This window comes from Mesoplodon bidens (assembly GCF_964165515.1).
Source record: "Mesoplodon bidens genome assembly, chromosome: 5".
In the NCBI taxonomy this organism is placed as follows: domain Eukaryota; kingdom Metazoa; phylum Chordata; class Mammalia; order Artiodactyla; family Ziphiidae; genus Mesoplodon; species Mesoplodon bidens.
This window is the reverse complement of record NC_138161.1, coordinates 129397182-129414165: the sequence shown is the minus strand read 5'-3', so window position 1 is coordinate 129414165 and position 16984 is coordinate 129397182. Positions and strand designations below refer to the sequence as shown.

Sequence of the window (16984 nt, the reverse complement as noted above, 5' to 3'; positions counted from 1 at the left end):
TAAGGATAAGTATTTTCCCCAAAACTATTTTTTGGGGTTTTTTTCTTTTTCTTTTTTTTTGCACTTATACGAATAAACATATTGGATCTCGAAGTAAGATGTTTTTCTTACCTCGAGCAAGTGAAAAAATTATTGAGGAAACAAACACTCAGTATTTACTGCGATACAGTAAATGCCTAGCAAACTTTCAATAAATGTTTGTTTACTTTAATCACAAAATAATTCTTTGCTTTTCAGGGTATACCTGGAATTTTTTGGTTTATGTAGGTAACAACTGATTGAATCATCTACTTTTCTTCTTAACTGTGGGACAGTTTTGCTATAATTGACAGCCTTTATCAGTTGCCTGCATCTGCTGATGTCAGTTCACAGGGCTTGGGATGCTACATGGCTATTTCTTTGCATAGTTTCCTAGGTCCCACCTCTGATGTTTGTGACTCCAGTGTCCTTCTCAGCCTTGACATGCTAGGCTCCCTCCCGTCCCCTAAACAGTGGAGAGGGCTCCAGACTGGGGTTCTGGAGACCTAAGTTCTCCTTTTGGATCGCTGTGAAGTAGCTCTTTGCCTCGTGGGCAAGATACATCACCTTTCTGAGGCTCAGAGCCCTCTTTGTGAAATGAGGAGGGTGAATCAGATGATTTCTAAAGCCCTTTTCAGTTTCAGTAATCTGAGTCATCTGTGACACTGTTGTAGGTGTACTGAACCCTGTAACAGAATGCAAGATGACAGTGGAATCAGACTCACAGATAGGTGGATGGACCACTAGTGTTTACTTCTGTGTGGTATGAACTTTTGTTCTGTATGAATTGTGGCCCAAAAGGCCATCTTTCTGATCTGGGGAGTTGGAGTAGTAGTGGTACTTCTGAACCGCAAGTCTTATGGACAATGTCACTAAGAAGAAGGGGTTTTAAATTCTTATTAAGATAAACTAAAATAAATTTGTTTCTAGTTTGGAAAAACAAGGAGAATGTGACCTCAAACCATGAATTCTTCAAGTTCATGCCAGAACCAGCTCATGGTCTTGAAAATAGATTTCCCAGGCTTACTGATATGAAGAAATTGCCCTTTTACATAGTGGACATGGGGCCCTTTGCAAATTTCCAGAATTTGTCAGTCTTCTTACTGATGAGAGATTCTCTCCTACAACTTTTGTGTCCTACTCACAGCAACCTTATTGGTGGATTCCTCCCTACGTATCTCCTGTACAGAGGCATTTCTTTCATTTCTTAATGTTAATGGCATTTCTGAAGTTTAAAAAAAATATTTAGTGTTTCAATATCATGACAGAAAACTGATACTTTATGCAGTTATTTACTTGGTATAATGACTAGTGTTAACAATCTGGTATCTTTTTTCTTACTTGAGTAATACATGGACACATTCTCACTCTAAAAGTTCCAAGCAATAACACATATATCAGCAAAGTGTCTCATTTCTTCGTATATTTTTCTCCTCAGATTGTGTGGTGTGGTAAAGCATGTGGTGAACCCCTCAGAATGTTCTTCCCCAGAAAGATGCATCTTAGCCTACCTCTACGATCTCTATGTGTCATGTAGCCACCTCAGAAGTAAATTTGGAGACCTCTTCAGGTGGGTAGAAGAAAGTCAAAAGAATAGGAATAGGATTGCGCCTATATTTGTTTGTGTACCAAATTGTCATCCTTTTGAATAATGAAAGTTAATCCTAATTATATCTGCCAGAATTCCTATTGAATTATCTTTCATTGTAGCTCTAACCTCCTATTCCAAATCACTATGCATGTTCAGCTCTGATTGCAGTTTTGATATAAGAGAAAACGTTCCGTATTTTGCAGTTGCTGTTACCTCCCTTGGAACACTGTCTCCCCACTGTTTGCATACCTACTTTCTCCCTGCGTTTGCTTCTCTGACTCCTTGAACTTCCTACTTCACAGAGCATCTCTGACTCCCTGTCATTCTCTGCACCTTAGCACTTGTACCCGCGACAGGTAGACAGGTGCTGGAGACTCTGTACTTCCGTAATGGTGTTTGAGGAAATTTAGATGATTAACTGTAAGTTGAGGGAGGGAAGGGGGCAGTAATAGCTGGCAGAATAAATTTGGAATCTGGAAGCAGGCAAGGAAAGAATAGTCACAGCTTTCTTTGCTCTCTTGTATCTTGCATCCAGCTTGTTCGTAAATCCTATGAATTCTGCCTTCCAGGTACATCTAGAACCTGACCACTCTTCATTGCTTGGCAACTACCACCATCTCTTGGTTGGACCATCGCAGTGTCCTTCTAACTCGTTTCTCTGCTTGCACCCTTGACTCTTTTAAGTGTATTCTCAACATGTCTTCAAAAGTTATCCTTTTGAAACAAGAATAACTTGAAGTTTTCCAGTGGCTTCTCGTATCTACTCAGAATAGAATTCAAAGTCCTTACCTAGCCGTTAGGATCTACTGGACCCAGTCCTGTCTTCCACCACTTTCTCTCTGTCCATTCTCATCACATGGATCTCTGTACTGGTCTCCCAACACCCTACGCACACTCCCACCTTGGGGCTTTTGCACTGGCGTGATGCTCCCTCACACGGTTCGTCCAGGGCTCTATCTCCCTGACCACCGCACCAGCCCCTCCCCCCGGTCTCCATCATTCTCTGAACTTTAGCACTTTGCCCCTCCCCATTTCATACATTGTGTATTTATTTATGGTCTGGCTCCTTTCTAGAATGTAAGCTTCATGAGAGCAGAAACTTTCTCTAGTTTCTTCATTGCTCTATCCCAGTACCTTGAAGAGTGTCTGGCTCATAGTAGGCACTGCAAAAAAAAAAAAAAAATCTGCTTAAAGAATGATATATACCAAATCAAAAACCATGATATTTTTAATGGTATTGATAGGGAAAAATGTGAAAGTATGTTCTTTATGAAATGAATTAGGTTTCAAAATAATCCCTTATGGAATGTCTGAGTGGGTCTTAGGAACCATCTTTCCACAGAAATGTTGTAATAATAATACTTCGTATTCTTTTTTTTTTTTGCGGTACGCGGGCCTCTCACTGCTGTGGCCTCTCCCGTTGCGGAGCACAGGCTCCGGACGCACAGGCTCAGCGGCCATGGCTCACGGGCCCAGCCGCTCCGCGGCATGTGGGATCCTCCTGGACCAGGGCACGAACCCGTGTCCCCTGCATCAGCAGGCAGACTCTCAACCACTGCACCACCAGGGAAGCCCTGGGACTGCTTTTTAAGCGTACAGATTCAGTATACCTGCAGTGAGGCCCAGGAGTCTTTTATTTTTAACAGGTGCCCCAGAGGTGATTCTGAAGGAGGAAGTCTAAAGTCACTTTTTGGTAAACACTGAACTGAACAATCTCAGTTTTCTTAAATCAGTTGTCAATGTTAACAGCTTAGGGTGAAGAGTCTGTATGTCTTTTCATTTTTGAGGAAATCATTCCTGGCTACTGTTTATGTAGGTGCATAAGACTAAGACATGTGTTGCCTTGATCACAAATAGATTTGCTGCCAAAACTTAATCTAAAAGGAAAAGAGTCTCTGCTGCTTAAAAGAGCTCTTGAATAGAGAAGGTGAATTGTGGCTTATGGATTTGTTATCCACAGCAATTGGGCTAGAATAGCGAAGTGTACATGGAATCTGAGCTTTGAAATCAGGTCATGCTTCAGCCTCATCTGCAGAGCAGGATTAGAGGGGATGCTTTCTAATTCCCTTTATAAATTTATAATATTCTGCATTTTCTTCAGATGTAACTCTGAATGTGGTAGACCATGCTCTTAAAAAACTCTCGATACTGCTGAGAAGTACAGTGAGATAAATTTTTAGGAACAATGTAATAGTTTCTGTACTCTCATAGAATGTATGTATTCCCCATATCCCCCTACTAGAATTTAAGCTCCTTGAAGGCAGGGAGTGAGCCTCTCTTTCTCAGCTGTACCATGGTGCCCAGAGTAGCTGTGGCACTTGAACCCCCCAGATACTTTGTACTGAGAGGAATCGCTTTACAGGATGAATGATTAGGACTAAAATACCAAGTTGTTCCTGATGTGTAATCCAATCCATTTTTATTATTCTTAAGTAATAGCACTTTCCAACCACTGTTCAGAGACAGTTGTTGGAAGCCATAGTAGATTCTTTTATTTTTTTAAAGCATGTAAGATGTAGAAAAGACTTAGAAAATAATTAAGATTAGTACCCAGATGTCTTATTCTTGTTTTGTTCTTCCATCCCTTCAGTAACTATTGAACTAGCACATTCCAAGCACTGTGTCCGGTGCTGATTATTAGGAAGTTGGAATCAAGAACCCATAATGCAAACCTTCTCTAGGAATACATTACAGCTGCCATTTAATCTGTCCTTAAATGAAATACCTTTCTAGTTATTTTAGTTTTGTTTTGTCTTTTAACTCTTCTTCTTGTAACCTCAGTAGTGCCTGTTCAAAAGTAAAGCAAACCATATACAATAATGTGATTCCTGCAAATTCTAACTTGCGATGGGATCCAGACTTCATGATGGATTTTATTGAGAATCCCTCAGCCCGTAGCATCAACTACTCAATGCTGGGCAAGATCCTTAGTGACAATGCGGCCAATCGCTACAGCTTCGTCTGCAACACACTCATGAATGTATGTATGGGCCATCAGGATGCTGGAAGGTGAGCTGGGATTCACGATTAACCACACAGTTGTTGCATGGCTGCTCCTTTGAAATCAAGGGCTTTAATAATTGCCTAAGCAGACATTTGGCTTTTGTTTGTTTGTTTTTAAATCTTATTTTATTCCTGCATTTACTTCTGCTCTATTCCATGATTTTCTTAACCTGGCTTATTGATCTGGTGTGAGATGCTCTAGATATAATCTGTAAGTTATCTGGTATGTTTTCAAAAACATATATAACAAAAATACAAATGAAAAAGACACGGATTTTGAAAACACTGGATTTAGACTGACCTTTTAATTTTTTTGATGCCCTTAAAAATGTGAATTTACAGGTCAGATTTGTTCACAGAACTAAAAATATGTTAATTGACATCTATACTGGTTATTGTTTGTTGCTCAACAGCATTAAATATTGGCTTGCTCAAAAAGTGCATTCGGTTTTAAGTAAAGATGAAAGATACATTTTTCATTTTCTCCCAGAACTTTCTTGAACAATGTATTCATTAACTGAATGAACTTTTTGGCCAAACCAATAGCAACCATTTGAAGACATTTCCTTTCCCTTCTGCTCCAGGTTCTACTAGGTTATTTGACAAGTGGATTTTTATTATATCCTTGAATCTAAGAAATGACCGCCATGTTTGATTATATTGAAATTACGTGTTCATTAAGTTTATCATATGTATTTCTCTTTTGTTACTTTCTTCTATATTCTTTTTCTTCTTTCTAGGATTAATGACATAGCCAATTTCTCCTCCGAGCTGACGGCCTGCTGCACTGTTCTCAGTTCAGAATGGCTGGGAGTCCTGAAGGCTCTTTGTTGTTCTTCAAACCACGTCTGGGGGTTTAATGATGTACTTTGCACTGTAGATGTAAGTTTTCTTTTTCATTTAAAAACTCAACTGTGCAATTAAATATCTAGCTAGTAATTTTTTTTAGTTGACTCAACTATTAACTGAAATATTGTAAATTATTTTTTCTTTCTCTCCCTGAAAGCAATAAACCAGAGTGTGGTTGCCAAGAATAAATAAAGGGAAAAAAATCAACATAAAATAGATAGCCTAATCTAGAGTGGAGATGCCAAGAGTTTCCTTGTTGTTAGCTGAGATTTCTTCTGTATGGTCTCCTCAGAGTGGTTTGTTCATAGTTTTTACCAAGTGCCTTGGGTTCCTCACGGCATAGGACGTAATTTAACTAAAGCAGTTTGCATTTTGAAGACAACCAGTTTGTTTTCTTAGAATGAAAAAAAAAAAAAAAAACATCTAAGAGTATAGGTTCTTTTGTGTGGAATCAGGACATCCAGGCTCAGATTCAGAGGGGTGTCCAGTCTTTCTTAGTGAATAGTGTCTGGAAGCTTATGAAGAGATATCCTTTATGGATCACAGATATCCTCAGATAGCATATTGCATCCATGGTGTGTGAATTTCTTAAAAATCCATCTGGCTTCTTTATTTCTGCCTATCACTTCCATCACTTCTTGCAGTAATTTGTGTTGCATATTAGTATATCTCATGTATAGAAGAACTTTATCATTTTAAAAACTGGCTCCCCGTTGAAGGTTTATTTCCTAGTTCTGGTATCTGAAGACCAGGTGGACAATCCTACTCCATTCTGTGGGCACCTAAGATGTAAAACTCATATCTGTGACCTGCTCTTCCAGACAGAAAAAGACCCAAATTTTTATCTTTAACGTAGTTCCTTAATCTCTCAGTTGTTTTTTGTTTCACTTTACCTCTGCTTGTTCCCTCCTTTGTAAAGTTGGAATTAATAATAGTATGAACCTCACAGTGGTGTGCCCTTAAATGAGGTGATCTTTGTAAATCTCTAACCGTAGTCGCTGGCATATAGGACAACTTAATGTGGAGGCTGCTATTACAGCTGTTTTTCTTATTATTTTCTGTCAAAGTCTTGTGAGATCTGTAAAGGGTAGAGATTTCCACTCTGAATGAATTAATTTTCCTCTTCTTTCTCCTCTTTCATTCTCTGTCTCACTCACCTTCACTCTTTCTTCTTTAAATTTAGGAGTTGGGTGGGAATTTTCAAAGTTGTTTTTAAAACTGATTTAATTATATTACAAAATCATTACTGGTTATTCCCAAAAGGGGCTCTAAAACATTAATAAGGCTTGTTTTTCAATTAGGGGAACCTCCTTGTTTTCTGTTGCTTCCTAAGGGTCTTACTTACCCTGCAACACTAGATTATACTGCATTCTGCTAAAAAGGCTTATTTATGCTGCATCTTTCAGGGATTTCTCGATTCTGCTGTTTTATTGTTTTGTTTTTCAGTTACATATACTCAAGCTAAAGCTTAGTATCTTCTTAAAGCATTGGGGGTGTGGGTAGACCTCATTCTTCGTCTTATAACGTAGAAGGAGGCCTAGAGGATAATAATTATAAATCATTTCACTCTACCGGTTCATTTTGGGATTTGAGATCTTATTCGTATTGCCTACATTCTCTTAGATATTAATCTTAGATGTTACTTAAAAGGGTGTTAGGTATTAAAACGTGTCAATGTTTTTCTTGAAGGTGAGTGACCTTTCATTCCATGATTCATTAGCTACTTTCATTGCTATTCTGATAGCACGACAGTGTTTCTCCCTGGAGGACGTCGTGCAGCACGTCGCTCTTCCCTCCCTCCTAGCCGCAGGTAAGGCTGCATCCAAGAACGCCGTCGGTTATTTCATTGTTGTCTTGGTGCAGTGGTTTCTAACTATTAAAAGGCAGTGGAAAAAGTAGAATTTAAGGGAACATGCATTGGGGGGTGATATGGCATCAAGGTAGAGATGGTAGAATTTATAATAGTTATTCCAAACAAAGTCACATGGATCCCAATGGAAGAGGTTGGAAATGACACTTTCCGTACTTGCTTTTAAGGAAGGATTCAGGTTTCTCAGAAAAGCCTAGACCGTGTCTTAGTTTTTACCGTAAGGAGCATGTATTTAAATTATTCCAGAAAACTTAGCATAATAGAAATGTGGAAGACGTGTTCTTGAATATGTTAGAAAACTTGCTTTTAACATCCCCCTCTCCTAGCTTGTGGAGATGCAGACGCGGAGCCTGGGGCGAGGATGACATGCCGACTCCTACTTCATCTCTTCCGAGCCCCCCAGGCCTGCCTATTACCTCAAGCAGCCGGTGAGCTGACAGGTGAAATATCTCTGGTAACACTTTCGTTTGGAGCCATATGCTGAACTTGACCAAGTAGGCTGTCCATTCTCTCATTTCCTTCCTGATCTTGGCGGGCTGGCTTTGAGGCGATGAAGGCATGGGGTACGGCCATTGAGAGGGCTGTCAGCACCTGTCATGTAGGTGGTCTCAGGATGTATTGAGAAACTCACATCAAGAGTTAATAAACAATAAAAATAACTCTTCTCCTCAGCCAAGCCAAGCTGGTGGGCAGCATGATCCTCCAACATACTGTGTGTGTTGCTTATGAAACACACCATAGCAGTTTAGGGCAATGGTGATGCATTTATTCTTTTACTAAGGTGAAAGGAATAAGGTAACAATTCTAGGGGTGTTACTGCATTCTTTTCCTAAAGATCATTTCCACGTGTGTGTGTGCGACAGAAGTGGATAAAAGTCCTCCTAATTTTTTGGATACGTCTCTCTAAAGAACAACACCGTTGTCTTAATATTTAAAAAGAAAAGGTTAAGTAAGGAATACTGGCAGTGTTTCTTAGTGAATCCATGAAGCATCAATTAAAGCTAGCTAATAGCAATTAAGCGCCCACAGTCTGACAATGAAAGGCCCTGCTGACTGTAAATGGTTACAAAAGATGGTTAATGATGGATATGAGACTATTAAAGGTTTCTTGTTTTCCTCATAGGCAAACCTTTCCCCGGAATAAGATCGTCCTGTGATAGACACCTCTTAGCCGCTGCTCACAACAGCATTGAAGTGGGAGCGGTGTTTGCTGTCTTAAAAGCAATTATGATGCTTGGTAAGACTATCCTGGCACTCAGCTTGGTTAATCACCAGAAACTGAGACAAAATAATTTGTATTCAGGTTTAACTCTAATTAATATTATTAGAAACATATTTTTGTTTGTTTGTTCTCCTGGAAAAATTAGTTGGCATTTTCCAAGTTCATGTTCAGTTGGCCTTGGAGGAGTCTGTCCCTCATCTACAATTTTGGGGGAATTTAAATATAATACTTTTTTTGTGGCATTTTAACTGCAGGATGTCTCATTCTGATGTACCATAGATCCTTAGACCCACAGGGTTGTTTTGACTTCATTTGTTGGCAGAAGTCACGCTTTGTGATGGACACAGTTGATTTGGTAATCTGTCTAAAGGTTTAAGTTTCATATTATATTCTAGGACTAGAGCACCAGAAAATCTGGGTTTTAATCTTAGTTATTCTGCTTCCATTGTGACCCTAGACAAGTTTATGTCCATCTGCCTTAATTTTTTTCATGAATGAGGTGATAATTGCAATGATATTGATACTGTTGATAAATCAATATTGGATATCACACTTTTGTTTTCATTTAATTTGTAATGTCCAAGACATCCTTATATCTTTATTGATATTTATTCTCCAGGAGTAGTAGTATTGTCTTTTCTGTTCATTTACAGTGCAATTCCTTAAGACATTTTTATCCTATAAATCATTTAGGATTTGAAAGATTAGGAAGTCTTGAATTCACACTGCCTAATTTCAACTTTGGGCACTCTCTTACGTTCTTGACTAAATAAAAGTTGTCTCTAATGTTCCAAGGGGGCTTCCTTTGACTGGAACTAAATTTACTGAGTGGATAGGAATTGTTTTAGATGAGTCTTAAACATGTTTTAGAATATACCCTGACCCTTTATACTCCTGCTTGAGAAGTGTTATTTGGTGATGATGAGGAAGCATAACAGGGTTTTCATAAAACAAACTACTAAAAGTTTGCCTTAACACACACACACACACACACACACACACACACACACACTCCTTTTGCAATGCCCATGGGTTTTGTAGTAGAAAGGGAAAGGTAGAGCCACATGGAGGGCCACACCCTCTCCTCTGAGCTTGTAATATTGTGCAGCCAACATTAAATGCTCATTTCAGTCAGATTTCTCTACTCTGATTACGTTTGAAAGGAAAGCTGGCTGGTCAATTCTATTTAATAAATATATGTACGTACCATGAAGTCAGGGACTCACATTTTTGCTGTGGTATCCCTTATGCCCATGAGAGAAACTAAATAGTAGGTTTTCCATACACAAATGTTGGAAGTGTGAATGCATAAGCGACAGACATTTTAATGGCAGAAACCAAGACACGTCCCATCTAGACATTATCCCCTTGATTTGTAGGACTGGTCTAATCCCAAGTACAATTTGCCAACCTCTTTAAATATCCAGATAACCATATTTTAATCTCAATGCATAATCACCTGTTTATTTTTCTTTGATTGCCTTTCCTTGACCTTTTTAATTGGCCCCAGTTCTTGGTAGATTTTACAGCTTCCTAAGCAATGGAGGGTTCTTCGGGTCTGAGAAGTCAGGTTCAGGCTAGTTGAATGTCAGCAGACCCTTGGACCAGGCAGTCCCTGAACACTGTGTTTGTTCTATTGTCTCTACCATTACAGAAGGTTCTGGCACAGCCTTCCAGACCTTCTCTGTCATCCTAACATCTAAACTGAATGAGGATCTCCTAGACTAGGACTGGCAGAGGTGTTTGTTTCTTTGTTTTGTTTTTGCAGTTTTATCTACCTCACCATGTCGTTCTCAATGTTCTCTCAAGTCCTATCCACCAGGATCTATTTTGAGTTAGGGAGATAGGGTTGTTTTATAGAATCTGGATTCTAATTTCTGTAGTAGTTTACCTCAAGGTGTGGTAATAGTTGTTTATACACCTAAGGTTGGAAAAAGCATGCTAAATGTTGGTACATGTAGAATTTGGTCTTTGTTTCAGCTCCTGAAGAGCTCTGTTGAATTAAATAAACGTCTGTGAGTGGAGTGAACTTGGTGCTTTTTTGTATGAGTATTTGAATGAGAAATGTATAATACGTAATAAGATATTGATGAGTTGAAATGTATTATTTATTCCTCCCCCCCTTATGATTTTATAAGCAAATATTCACTAAGCAATTCTGATTTTCTGAAATTTTTTCAGCACAGTCAAAACTTTTTCTTGGTTGACCTGTGGGTTTTAAAAGGCTTTTTGCACTGACCCGACCTTGGTTTCACTTACAGTGAAGCAGTGAGGGCCTCATTTAAACTCATTTGTTGGTTCCAGGAATTTTTCCTGTTCAATGCTTATGATCCTGTCAGTAAACAGGCAAGAGTTTGGAGGCTCTGTTGTCATTTGGCAATCTTTATTACCAAATTATATTAATTTCTCACTTTTAAAATATGACAATTACTTGTCTTTCATGGCTAGAGAAGATTTCTTATTTCCAGCTATTCAACCATTCTGCTCAGTTCCCCTCCCCGGCCCCAGAACTTTGTAATGAGGAAAACACTTTCCTGAGCTTCGTTTTATTGAGTGTATTAGAGGTTGATCAGGTGAGGTTTTGTAATTTGGATGTTTACAGAGAGGAAAGTGAAAGACATGGGTTATTCAATGAATGCCCTGTTTTCCAGGGCTTCCTTAGTATGCATTGCCCTTTTCCATTCCCAGGGAAATAAATCTCTCTTGTCAAGAAGTTGCTAGTAAGGTGGGCTAAGGCAAAACTTTTCTCTTGACCTATGGATAGAAAATAAGTCATTGTAAGAGAAGAAATGGAAAAGGGACATCTAGAAGGGTGAGTAACCCATTTTTTCCTTGTCTATAAGTCAAATGAATTTGAATACGTTCATGCTTGAAATATCGGTGAAATCAATGTTCTGTGATTATTAAGTGTGATTCATAATGGCCTTGCCAAGTTTGGTGAAAGCATACTTAATTCTGTAAACGAATGAGTCTTGAACATGTTTTTGTTTGTTTGGTTGTTTTTTTTCCCATGTCTGATGAAACTTCTCAGGGTTCTAGCATTTACTCTCTCAATCCCTTCTCTCTATTGCTGAACAACTGACTATGCAATGATGATCCCATTCATATATTTTAAATCCCTGAATGCTTGCCTTATTTATTTCCCAAATATTTGGCAATATTTTGAACGTCTATGATTTTGCTTTTGTGATTCTGTTATTTAGGAGATGCCAAAATTGGCAGTAACAATGTCAGCTCTTTAAAGAATGACGACTTCACCATGAGGGGTTTACGACGTGATGGAAATGCTGATGATATCTGGACTGCCTCACAAAATTCAAAATCCTGTGGGAAAAGCATTTCCATAGAAACTGCCAATTTAAGAGAATATGCTAGATATGTACTGAGGACTATCTGTCAACAGGTATTCTTCAGGTTTAATTTGCCTTTAACTTTGAGTATGTAACTGTTCTTTGGAGAGAAATGCCCAATATTGTAGGAAACTTGTACATATGTGGTCCTCTTTTTCCTGCTAACTTTATTTTGAAATAATTTCAAATTTGCTGAAAAGTTGTAATAATTATAAAGAGCCCTAGTATGCCTTTTATATGGATTCAGTAATTTTTTACATTTTACCACATTTGCTTCATAATTGTATTTGTGTGTGTGAATGTGGCCTCGTATACTTTTAAATTTTTTTCTTTTTACTGAACCATTTGAGAGTAGATGGCATACATTATTCTTGTTTATTTTTTAATATTACAGCATTTATCAACATAACCAAAATACAGTTATCAAAAGTAAGGAAATTTAGGGCTTCCCTGGTGGCGCAGTGGTTGAGAGTCCGCCTGCCGATGCAGGGGACACGGGTTCGTGCCCCGGTCCGGGAAGATCCCACATGCCGCGGAGCGGCTGGGCCCGTGAGCCGTGGCCGCTGAGCCTGTGCGTACGGAGCCTGTGCTCCGCAAAGGGAGAGGCCACAACAGTGAGAGGCCCACGTAATGCAAAAAAAAAAAAAAAAGTAAGGAAATTTAGCATTGGTATGGTAATTTTTTCTCACCTATAGGCCACATTCCAGTTTTGTCAATTGTCCCAGTATTGGCTTTGTCTGAAGTTTCCTGTAGATTAGCTTCAGGTTATGCTTTCCTGGCCAGGATACTGTAGAAGTATGTTACGTTCTTCTCAGGTAATCACATCTGAAGGCACATGAGGTTCATTTGCACCTCACTGGAGATGTTAATTTTGATCAAGTTGTCTCCATTGTATGGTTTTTTGATTTTTCGATTGTATAGTTATTATTTTTTCCCTTGCAATTAATAAACAATTTTGGGGAGACACTCTGAGACAGTGCAAGTTTTCTGTTCCTCATCAAACTCCCCCACCTCACATACAGCATCCATTTTGATTCTTGTCCACACCAGTCTTTACTACAGTGGTTGCAAAATGGCTTTTCCCAACTCTTCCACTCCCTCCACATTTATCAGTTTGCATTCTACTCTAGGAAGAGCCTACCCTTTTCTTCCCTCCCTCCCTTCCTTCCACTCTTTCATTTTTTTTAATATAGGTTATAATATACTGTCCTCAGTTATTTTCATGTTCAAATTATCCCACATTTGTCCAGTGTGAATCAGTCTTTTCATGCTGACTCTTGTGTTATTTTGACACGTCTCTCTCTCTCTCTTTTTTTTTTTTTTTTAATAACAAGTCTTTTCTTACTTTCTGGCCTATCTTATACTTCCCTGCCCCAAATCTGGAATTACTCATTCCTTCATGGAACCCTGGTTCCATTTAGTAGAGGATGGTATTTAGAAACCAAGATCCGAGCACTATGTTTGCTCATTGCTATGCGCAATGTGTGTTCATTGCTTCTAGGCCCTTTCAGCAGACAGATCTAGGGGGAAGAAAACATCCATGTACATAAATGTGTGTGTGTATAATCACGAGTTTATACCGATACCTCTAATTCCAATCAAACTGCACAAATTTTTGTTTGCATTCCCTCATTCCATATTAATACCGCCTTCTTCCACAGTAAGAACCCTGGCTACCAATAACATCAACCATTTACTCATTGGTTGAATTCTACAAAACACCTGAAGTAGTTTCAGAATTACTACACCTATACCACTATGAAAACCAGCCTACTAAAAGGAGTTGAGGATTTGTTTGTAGCTCTTTTTTCACTAAGCGTTTACAGTATTATGTTAAAAAGTTATTTGACCTTTCTCCTCCAGTGTGGATATGTTATTCACTTGAAATAGAGTTGATTTTACTTGGTTTTGTTTGTGTTCGGTTTAGATTTCTTTTTCTACCCTAGCTCTGTCTTTAGAGTAACATACTTCCAAAGGTCAAGGAGCAATAGTGTATATTCAGAGAGATGTACATCTCCCTCCCTCATCTTTTCTATCCTGGGTTCCTCCCTGCCCTAGGTGATCAATTTCATTATTTCTGGTTTTTCTTTCCATTTTTTATTAAATTCTCCTTCCTTCTATAAAAAGGCCTACCATATATACTCTTTTTCACTTTGCTATAGATATAATGTTGACACGGTCATGTTTTTCTTAAGGTATACTGTAACCATGGTAAAAGTTAGCTATTAGTCATATAGATGTTGAGAGTGTACTGAGCTGTGCATTGGTTTCTAACTGTGGGTACACATTGGAGTCACCTGGAGAGTTTAAAAAAATTTTGATGCTTAAAATATTGCTGATGTCTGGGTAGCATTACCTGAGATTGATTTAATTGCTCTGATATGGGGCCTGGGTTTGGAAGTTTAACAAACTCCCCAGGTGATTTTAATGGACAGCCAGCATTGAGCCACTGATGAAGTGGTTAAGAAACAGGTTTCATCAGAAACATATCTGGGTTCAAATTTGGCTCTAGTACTTCTGATGATTTCTTACCCCATTTAGTACAAGAATTTGCCTTTGAAAAAATGATGAAGAAAAGCTGTTTAGAAGAAGTTTAACTTGGTGGAAACTCCCCAGAGGTCAATTAGCCATATGCATCAATAGCCTTAAATTTTTGCTATCCTCCTTGACCCAGCAATTGCACTTCTATGAAATTATCCTAAGAAAATAATTGTACAGAGAATAGATGTGCACAAATATTTATTTACAATGGTAACATTATTCATAATGATATCAAAAAAGGAAGACAATTTTCTAAATGTTATACTATGTCCTATCTATTCAGTGGAATATATTATAGTGCATTCCATAAACATGAAGAATACATATTATAATATAGAATCACTACTGTTATATAGCAAGTTAAAAAAAATGATTACAAAACATTACTTAGAGCAAGGCCTTATTCTCCGACTGAAAACACATACCAGTATTTTCTTTATTTAGCTTTTTCTGCCCCTGCTTTATTTTTTCATATTTCTTTTTTTGCATTCCTTTTTAAAAATTTTCTATAACCAAGATTCTACTTTGTATTTTTAAGAAGTCAAAGTACTAGAAAATTTGCTTGTAAGCCTTTTCCCTCCCACTTTTTCCATCTAATATTTTTTAAATTGGAAGATTCCTGTCCGCTTTCTATTGTGCACCATGAGTTTAGTACATATTATGTATACATATTGAAAGTCTCTGCCTGTCAATATAACTGCCGCATTATTTTTAGGAATGGGTAGGAGAACATTGCTTAAAAGAACCTGAAAGATTATGCACAGACAAAGAACTTATTTTGGACCCTGTGCTCTCAAATATGCAAGCACAGAAATTATTGCAGCTGATCTGTTATCCTCATGGCATTAAAGAATGTACGGAGGGGGACAACCTTCAAAGACAGCACATTAAACGCATTCTTCAGGTGAGCGGTAATAATGTAAAGACTGTGTTTTTGTCATTTGACACATTCTTTGTGTTTATAGCAAGAGTTACTGCGCCTCTTTTTTTTTTTTGTCATTGCTAAGTAATTCTTAACTTCAGTTAATTTTGGGGATTTGAAAAATGGGGATTTTTATTCCCCCAATTTTCTGTTTTGTGTAATTGCCACACTTTATTGCTGGGTAGTACAGATACTGCAAATTGTGTATAACCATTATATAAATACTGATATGTTAAGTCAGTACTGTGTTTACATGAGAAATAAGCTTTGTAGAGGGACTGTCTTAAGTATACTATTAAAAAAAACATCGAAACCGTTTTTTTATGTGGTTGGTTAGATAGATTTTGGGAGAAGAAATGTTTGCCTTATTCATTTACAGTGCCTAGGTGAGTAAGGCACATTATTTTAATGTTCCTATTTATTTCTTTGTGTCTATCATGAGCATATGTAATAGACTTGGAAGCCTTTTGAGTCATATAAATCCCTTTATTGTGTGTGATCATTCCTCTGTTTCTTGAGAAAGAGAATAGTGCGAGGAATTATTATATTTTAAAACATGTTCAATATTCTTAATGTGTTAACTCCATTTTCCCCAGAATCTTGAGCAGTGGACACTGAGGCAGTCCTGGCTGGAACTTCAGTTAATGATCAAACAGTGCTTGAAGGACCCTGTGAGTATATATCGAAAGCGTGTATGTGTATAAAATTTTATGAAAAGCAAAACCACGTTGGTGTTTGAGGATAAAGTAAAACACATGTGTGCTGGTTTTCTTGCGTCTAATTCCAGGGCTCTGGTTCAGTGGCTGAAATGAACAACCTACTGGACAATATTGCCAAGGCAACAATAGAGGTATTCCAGCAGTCGGCCGACCTGAACAATAACTCTTCTAATTCGGGTATGGGCCTCTTCAACCCAAACGGGATTGGAAGTACCGATACGAGTAGCACAAGACAGAATGGAATAAAGACATTTCTAAGGTATTTTTTTCTGTAGTTTTATGAGGCTATCATTAATTTTTCACATGTAACCGTACATTTTATTCTCATAATGCAGTTATTTTTTTCATAAAGCTGCAGGACTGTGAAGAAAATAATTACTTGTAAGTGTCCATTATCATTATTTAATACGTTAAAGGGCCATGCTGCTGGGGTGGCTGATATCTTAGTATTCTAAATATTAGGTTGAGCAGGGCCCGACTCCTTGGAACCACAGATGACATTCAGGACAGAAGAATTTCTCTAGTGTGCCGTGAGGCTGCTCTATTCCATGGTATTCCTAATATGTTTATTCCTAAGAAACACTCTTTCTGCCATCTTTATTAATTGGCAGTTTTGCTCAAATGATAATCATAAAAGGCAGATAGACCTGTATTTCATCATTTAGGTGTAAAGTATAACTAGTGAATTTTGAACCCTTAAAAATTGGTTATTTACATGCTTAAACATAATCAGAACATTTCATATTTTAACCATGACAGAAAAGTATATCGCTTGTTAGACAAAAGGACTGTTACTGCTCAGAGAGCCAGAATCATAGAAAAACACTTTTCTAGATTTCAAAAAAAGTTTAGTTATAGTATCCTCTCAGAACCCCACCTTTTATTGCTTTCCATAAGTA

General features: G+C 37.9%; 1 protein-coding gene across 1 annotated transcript in view; it reads left to right on the top strand.

Annotated features, from left to right (window-relative positions):
• MED12L (mediator complex subunit 12L) overlaps window positions 1–16984 on the top strand; it is a 319746-nt gene that overhangs the window by 255970 nt on the left and 46792 nt on the right. Inside the window, exons 21-30 of the mRNA XM_081234367.1 lie at window positions 1457–1588; window positions 4391–4618; window positions 5353–5494; window positions 7151–7271; window positions 7658–7759; window positions 8455–8568; window positions 11757–11956; window positions 15160–15348; window positions 15963–16037; window positions 16154–16344. Coding sequence (XP_081090493.1) covers window positions 1457–1588; window positions 4391–4618; window positions 5353–5494; window positions 7151–7271; window positions 7658–7759; window positions 8455–8568; window positions 11757–11956; window positions 15160–15348; window positions 15963–16037; window positions 16154–16344 — 1494 coding nt within the window. The remainder of the gene's footprint in view (window positions 1–1456; window positions 1589–4390; window positions 4619–5352; window positions 5495–7150; window positions 7272–7657; window positions 7760–8454; window positions 8569–11756; window positions 11957–15159; window positions 15349–15962; window positions 16038–16153; window positions 16345–16984) is intronic.